Here is a 7,922-nt window from a genome sequence, read left to right as displayed (position 1 = left end):
TTTGTCATATTTTTCTGTTAACCTCTGAATATATATGGGATGTCTTTATGTATGTTTATGTGCATTTATATAAAAAAGGATTTCCAGAAAGGTCTATTGTTGCTACTGTTAGCTTTACTTTTATTTGTATTACTTTTATACTTCTGTGCCACTTCAGAGTACATTCAATTGGGTTAAAGGGAAAAAATGTCAAAAATAATAGAAGCCAAAAGCAGGAAAAAAGCGTACATACCAGAGATATGAATAACAGATAAATACTCCAATGCCAGAGCAAATCACATGAAAGCATTTAACCCCAAGGCCTGCTAGAGCACCTATCATCTAATGGTTTTCTTAAAAACCAATAGATAAAAGTCATTTCAAATCCCGAGGGAATATTATATCACAAAAGACCCAAAGCTGTTGATAGCTGAATGTCAACCAGAAGTAGATGTCTCCAGCACTTTCACTTTTGCAGTCTTTCGTATCCTTATGATGGAGAAAGTGCCTTAAGCCTAGTGAAACTAATTTCTGCGTAGTTACCACTGTAATTCTAGAATTCTTTTTAAAATGTTTATCTGTTTCTTTATTTTTATTTTTATTTATATATTTTATCAGAACATATACAAGATAGCGGGTATTGATATAAACATAAACATGAACAAAGTAAATGTAGATAAATGATGGCAGTAGGACAGGGACGGTAGGCACGCTGGTGCACTTATGCACGGCCTTTACAGTCCTCTTAGGAATGGGGTGAGGTCGACAGTAGACAGTCTAAGGTTAAAGTTTTGGGGGTTTGGAGAAGAAACCACAGAGTCAGGTAGTGCATTCCAGCATTGATCATTCTGTAGCTGAAGTTGCATTTTCTGCAGTCGAGTTTAGCTGCTAGAAAAGAAGCATTGGACCTACCTGATAAGCCCTTTCTTGCAGGGTGGAGCTAGCCTCCAAGGATGGGATGATACTGTCCTACACCCAATCAGGACTGAATCTAAAATCTATAATTTTGGTCCCTATGCCTCATTCCCCCTATTTAAGTGAAGGACGAAGTCAGACTCTGCATGCGGAGGGAGAGGAATGGTGGCCACGCAAGCGCAGGGATTCTGCGGCTTGTTGGATGGTCTCTGGAGACAAGTAGCAGCGGCCCTCTCTTCTTGTGAGTATCGGTGGCTAATAAATAGTGACAATGGAGGAGCGGGAGGGTCGTGCATCTAGTCTCTCCTGATATCAGCCTGATGAGAGTGTCCAGACAGGAAGCATAACTAAGTGGAGTAATGCTACTTTATTGTAAGGTTTACAATAGTCTTTGGAGAGGGGCAGCATACAAATCTAAATAATAATAATAATAATAATAATAATAATAATAATAATAATAATAATAATAATATTGGGGAAAAGGAATCCTCAATCTGAGTATTGTATCGGCAGTTCTGTGTTAGCAAATACTTCAGAAGAAAAGGATTTAGGGGTAGTGATTTCTGACAGTCTCAAAATGGGTGAACAGTGCAGTCAGGCGGTAGGGAAAGCAAGTAGGATGCTTGGCTGCATAGCTAGAGGTATAACAAGCAGGAAGAGGGAGATTATGATCCCGCTATATAGAATGCTGGTGAGACCACATTTGGAATACTGTGTTCAGTTCTGGAGACCTCACCTACAAAAAGATATTGACAAAATTGAACGGGTCCAAAGACGGGCTACAAGAATGGTGGAAGGTCTTAAGCATAAAACGTATCAGGAAAGACTTAATGAACTCAATCTGGAGGACAGAAGGAAAAGGGGGGGCATGATCGAAACATTTAAATATATTAAAGGGTTAAATAAGGTCCAGGAGGGAAGTGTTTTTAATAGGAAAGTGAACACAAGAACAAGGGGACACAATCTGAAGTTAGTTGGGGGAAAGATCAAAAGCAACATGAGAAAATATTATTTTACTGAAAGAGTAGTAGATCCTTGGAACAAACTTCCAGCAGACGTGGTAGATAAATCCACAGTAACTGAATTTAAACATGCCTGGGATAAACACATATCCATCCTAAGATAAAATACAGAAAATAGTATAAGGGCAGACTAGATGGACCAGGAGGTCTTTTTCTGCCGTCAGACTTCTATGTTTCTATGTTTCTAATAATAATAATAGAATCTGGCAAGTCTGAAAGTACATTTCTCCTCCATTGTCTTCACACTGAAAGAAACAAAAAAGTTGTGCAGCCTAAGTTGCTTCTAGTCCAAGGGTCTCCAACCCTCACGTCGCAGTCGATGATGTGGCCTATTCAGAACTGAGCTGTACAAGTGGCAGGCCAGCACGCATGTTTGCATGTGCAACTCACACTGTGCACACATGTGTGGACTGGCTCACCACTTGCACAACTTCAGCTGTGCGCACATGCTCATACACACCAACCAACCACCCCTCCATCGCTTGTGGAGCCTGGTTCCCCTCTTCCCCCACAGCCAGGCTACTAAGAGACAATGGTTGGGGACTTCTCTAGTCCAAGCACCCTGATCGTGGCTCTTCCCTGCCTTTCCCAAATACCATCATGCCTTGTGATGCTGAATTATCCAGTTGCTTGTTTATGTTCTTTACTCTTATCTGAACCTAATTCCAGTTTCCTGAATCCTTTCTAGAACAGTTTGATACACTGCAGGCAGCCCTCATTTAGAGAACACAACTAAGACTAGCAATTGGTTCATTAAGCGAAGAGGTTTCTAAGTGAAACCAAAACTGTGCTTGTGAACTTACTTCAGTTTTCATTTTGCATGTGACTGACATAAACCTCAGGACTGGAAATATTTCTTTCCATCACTGTTGTAAGTGCAAATGGTTCTTGTGCAAGGCACTTAATCCAGGACTAATTCTGTGCAGCTGGCCTAGGTGGTTCACCTTTCTAGGATAAATCTAAGTGAATCTTGTCGGGAAGATTGTTTTTTTTTCCCCTCTCCGGTTTTGTATGCAGAGATGATAAAAGAGCACTCAATCTGTTCTCATGTTGAAGTGGTTCAGGCTAGATAACAGGTTCGCCACTTCTAAGGAGAATCTGTGCCCTTAAAGTTTCAACAGTGAAGGCCTTGCAGAAACCATCCTCCAGGCGCCATCTAGTGGTAAAAAGGAGAAAAGAGGATTGTTGAACAAAAAAATATTACGGGAACACGAATACACACGAAAGGAAAAAGATAGGAAACAAGCTGGGGGGGGGGGGGGCACCCCTTCCCAGGCAGGCTCCGGAGAGCGGATGCTCGTTCAGGTGGATTAAAACAAGCGCGGTCAACAGGCATCGATTCTCTGGAGTTGGAAGGGCGGGGCGCGTTGCACAGCAGGATATCGTGCCCGGAGGCAAACGGGTATTTTTTATTTATTTTTTAAGTAGGCGAAGGGGGGGGGGGGAATCCACAAAGTTTGAAAAACTGTGGTTTTTGAATAATAGGTTGGTCGTGGTTTTAAGAGGGGCGAGGAGTGTCGTTTAGAAAAGGCTCTATAAACTCTGCATTCACCCCCAACCAGAAAGGGGGAAGGCATCCCAGAGCTCAAACTCAGTCTCTTTTGGCGCGCACTCTCGCGTGTGTGTGTATGTGCGTGAGAAGGAGAGAGAGAGAGACGCCTTTGAGAATGGGGCAGAGCACTACACGCGCGCGCGCGCTCTCACAAGCCCGCAGCCCCTTTGCCTGGACGACCAAACCGAAGTCGACGCCGTTTTTGTAAATTCTCTTTGTTTTCTCTCCGGAGCGAAGCCCCCCTACCTCCTTCCCGCCACGACTCCATCCGCCTTCTTCTCCCTCCGCTGACATTTTTCAGGGGGGGGGGGGAAGAGAAGAAAAGCTGAGCAGCTGCCCGGGGAGGCATCACCCGCAGCAGCAGCAGCCAGGGTGGGTTGCTCGCCTCCGTTGTTCCGCCACCCGCTCTCAACACCCGCAGCGGGAGCCTCGGCGGCTGGGAAGCCCTCGGCTCCGCTCTTCGAGGCATGCCGGGCATCCCACTGGTGCTGGGAGGCAGCTTGGCCCCGGCAACCCTGCCCTCCGCCAGCCGACCGCGGCAGCTCTCCTGCCTGAGCTCTTTCCTGAGGGGAGGAGGAGAAGGAGGGAAGCGGCTGCATTGAGTTGCCACCAGACGGAATTGCGTCGCTCGCCGCCCCCCCCCCCCACCTCCCGCCCGCTTGCTTCCCACGTCTGCCGCTGAACTTGTTGCAGAGGGGAGAGCAAAGGGGGGGCTGGCCGGGAACCGCCTCAGCGCCTCCTCACCAGCGCCGCGGGAGCCTCGGCCACTTTCAGGTCCCCTCCATGCCCAGCGAGCGCTCCGGCCGGACTTCGCCCTCAGGTAAGGCGAAGGGAGGGGAAAGACGGCTGAGAAGGGCTCCGCGCGTGGGCTGGTGGCTGGAGCTTCTCCCCCCTCCCTCCCTCGAGGCAGAGGCCTCTTGCATCCCCACCCCTTCCAAATTTTACGCCCCCCCCCTCCTTCCCTTCCCTTCACACTCTAGCGCGGCTGATTCCGCCTCCTCCACCGCCAGAGCTTTGGGCGCGCTGCCTCCGGCAGGGCAGCAGCATCAAGTGGCCGGGGAGAGTTTTTGAGAGGGCGCCGGAGCAGCCCGGGCAAGGCTGCTCTCGCAGCTGGAGAGAGGGGCGTCATTGGGCGACGTGCAGGTGGTGGTGGTGGTGTCATGGGAGTCAATTCGGTGTGTAAAATTGGGAAGGGGAAAGCTAAAGTGAAATGGCTCTGCCTTGGTCCCTTTCCCTACCGCTCCCAAATCACTACCTTTGTCCTTGCCGAGATTTCTGAAACTAAATTCTTCCCTAGATCCTTTTGAGGACCAGAATAATCTCTTTATTGAAAGTGCTCATTGTTTTTATTTTGGACTGCATCAGTAGTGTTACTGCTCTCACACTTGCACGTGCCTAAGACATGCCTTGAGTGTGTTTGTGTGTGGTGTAACTCAGGCTCCTTATCCTTAACCTTTATTCCCGGACACACATATTTAGTCCTGATCTTCACTATCCCTTTAACTAGTGATGTTTCTGGCTAAGGACTGTAGTCTCTAATCCTCCTTTCTTTCCACCATCCCAATTGTGAACATTACACCTAACATCACCTTTATTCCTATCAAATGCCTTTGAACAGTCCAACCTCAAACTTTCTATTTTAGCATTCCTCTTATCTCCCCAAGACCAACTCTCAAAGCGTTGACTCCTCTGTTTAAACTAACCACTTTGGACATTGTCTCTGCCATCCTAAACTTTGCTTCCAGCAACTTTTGAATTTTCTTTCAGGATGAAGACCCTGACTTGGTTATAGCTAACCACCTTCATAGGAACCTCCCTCTCAACATTGTTCTTTTCATCTCTCCCTTTTTTTGCTGTTGCATGTTTTCCCACAAGTGGTTGTTCTGTCCAGTTCAACTGTAAAATTGGATTTCCCCTCCCCCATCTTGCTGTTCAGCCTTAATTTCTATATTTTTTTAAAAAAAAATCACTTCAGTTTCTCTTAAGGAGGCTTGCAAGATTCTTTGTGAGCTGAGCTGTTTCTCAGCTTGCCTTTTCTTTTATTCAAGAAGAAAAGCTTCTCTGTATCAAGTTGGAGGCTGCTAGTTTTCCATCCCTCTGCCGTGCTTCTTTAGTACAAGAGCCTGGACAATAGATGTGTGTGGTATGAAGTGATGAGCATTGGGATGAAGGGAATCAACTGTAAATTGGAAAAGTGACAACTTCACACTTTCTGCTAAAAACCTATGATTTGCAAAGAGATGTAAGTAGACATCCCAGCAGGTGTTCTTCCTGTAGCACTACCCTAAGTATTTGAGAAAGAGTGGATTCCATTTTTTCTTTTCTCTTCAGTTCACAAACACAACTATTTGCAGCTGATGGTTGTAGTAGACAGGTGGGAGGAATGTCAGGATGTCAGAGCCTTTCCCAGCAATCAGCAAAGAACAGAATATTGCTGAGCCAAGAGTTGTCTCTTGGTTTGATAAAATTGCTGACTGATTACCACTCCCTGGATCTGACAAGCTAGCTGATCTGCTCTTGCAGACAGTGTATTTTTGCTGCATTTTTTTGTGCATCTGGGTCTTCTCTGACTTCAGTCTACCTAATGAAGAAAGGAGGCGCTTGGTGTTGATCAAAAACATAGAGCAGCTTCTCACGTTCCACAGTTGGTTAACACCTTAAAGCAAATATTTCAAATAGAGTTAAGCAATGGGAGATCCTGTGATTTGGGAAGGGTTACAAAGGTTACAAGATGAAAAAATAGGGTAGATTTCTCTTTCCTACATAAAGTGTGGATCCCTAATCTCCGTCTGCATTCTGTGTTTTCCCCTCCCCCTTTTATTTTAGAAGACTGGATTATTTCTAAAGAGACCACCCAGCAATACCACCAACAGCTTCCATAATGGCAGCAGGAGTAGCGGCATGGCTGCCTTTTGCCCGAGCAGCTGCAATAGGATGGATGCCAGTGGCCTCCAACCCTATGCCCAATGCACCTCGGCACGAGAGGAAACGTAGTCAGGATTCTCTGATTGTGCTGAATGTGAGTGGCACCCAGTTCCAGACCTGGCTGGACACCCTCGAACGCTATCCTGATACTCTTCTGGGCAGCTCAGAGAGGGACTTCTTCTACCACCCAGAAACACAGCAATACTTTTTTGACCGGGATCCTGACATCTTCCGACACATCCTCAATTTCTATAGAACAGGGAAGCTACACTATCCCCGTCAAGAGTGCATCTCAGCCTATGATGAGGAGCTGGCCTTCTTTGGTATTATCCCTGAAATCGTTGGCGATTGCTGCTATGAGGAGTACAAGGATCGACGACGGGAAAATGCTGAACGCCTTCAGGATGATATTGATCAGGATAATGCCGACGAGTGCCATCTTCCTTCCATGACAGCTCGAGAGAGGATGTGGCGGGCCTTTGAGAATCCACACACCAGCACACTGGCCCTGGTTTTTTACTATGTCACTGGCTTTTTCATTGCTGTTTCTGTCCTTGCAAACGTGGCAGAGACTGTGCCCTGTGGGATGACTCCTGGTGCCATTAAGGAGTTAACCTGTGGAGAGCGCTACGATGTGGCTTTCTTCTGCCTAGACACAGCCTGTGTCATGATCTTCACTGTTGAGTATCTCTTGCGCCTGGCAGCTGCTCCCAGCCGGTACAAATTTGTCCGTAGTGTCATGAGCATCATTGATGTCGTGGCAATTATGCCCTATTACATTGGTCTGGTGATGACCAACAATGAGGATGTCAGTGGGGCTTTTGTAACCCTGCGTGTCTTCCGGGTCTTCCGGATCTTTAAATTTTCACGCCACTCACAGGGTCTGCGCATCCTGGGCTACACTCTGAAAAGCTGTGCATCAGAGCTTGGCTTTCTCCTTTTTTCTCTCACAATGGCCATCATAATCTTTGCTACAGTCATGTTCTATGCTGAAAAAGGTTCATCTGCCAGCAAGTTCACCAGTATTCCTGCTGCTTTCTGGTATACCATTGTTACTATGACCACCTTGGGGTAAGTGCATATGGTTTTATATCTATTTATGTAAAATATAGGTAATTTGAATTGCCATCTGGATTATCTTTACCTGTTGTTGTTTTTTAAGTTGTGGAAAAAGATGGTGCATAATTGTGCTCAGTTGATCCTTTTATGATATAGAAGATATGATTTCACTTTCTCTGATGTAAATAGGAAATATTAAGAGCTACAGTTACAGTTGTAAATTTTGTATTTTTTTCTTTCACCTATTCAGATATCATGGTTAAAGTTTATTTGCAAGTTTGTTGTCCTATTTCTCATTCATGGTTAATGTAATGATGGTTGAGTTTTAGGCAAAAGAGAACAATTCTATTGTTCTATTATCCTTGACTGATATGATAAGGGACTTTATAATACTTTACATATTAATACCAGCAATGTAATTAATTTTACATCTCAGATGAATTGCAGTCAAATAATATAAAAACTAACAC

General features: G+C 45.4%; 1 protein-coding gene across 2 annotated transcripts in view; it reads left to right on the top strand.

Moving 5' to 3' along the window:
- Window positions 1-6,349: 6,349 nt before the first annotated feature.
- KCND2 (potassium voltage-gated channel subfamily D member 2) overlaps window positions 6,350-7,922 on the top strand; it is a 361,625-nt gene continuing 360,052 nt past the window's right edge. For both annotated transcript variants that reach the window (XM_070755450.1, XM_070755448.1), the window contains exon 1: window positions 6,350-7,464. In XM_070755450.1, coding sequence (XP_070611551.1) covers window positions 6,350-7,464 — 1,115 coding nt within the window. The remainder of the gene's footprint in view (window positions 7,465-7,922) is intronic.

The sequence above is a fragment of the Erythrolamprus reginae genome, chromosome 6 (assembly GCF_031021105.1).
Source record: "Erythrolamprus reginae isolate rEryReg1 chromosome 6, rEryReg1.hap1, whole genome shotgun sequence".
Classification (NCBI taxonomy): Eukaryota; Metazoa; Chordata; class Lepidosauria; order Squamata; family Dipsadidae; genus Erythrolamprus; species Erythrolamprus reginae.
Note: the sequence above shows the minus strand (reverse complement) of the source record. Positions and strands in the feature narration are given on the sequence as shown.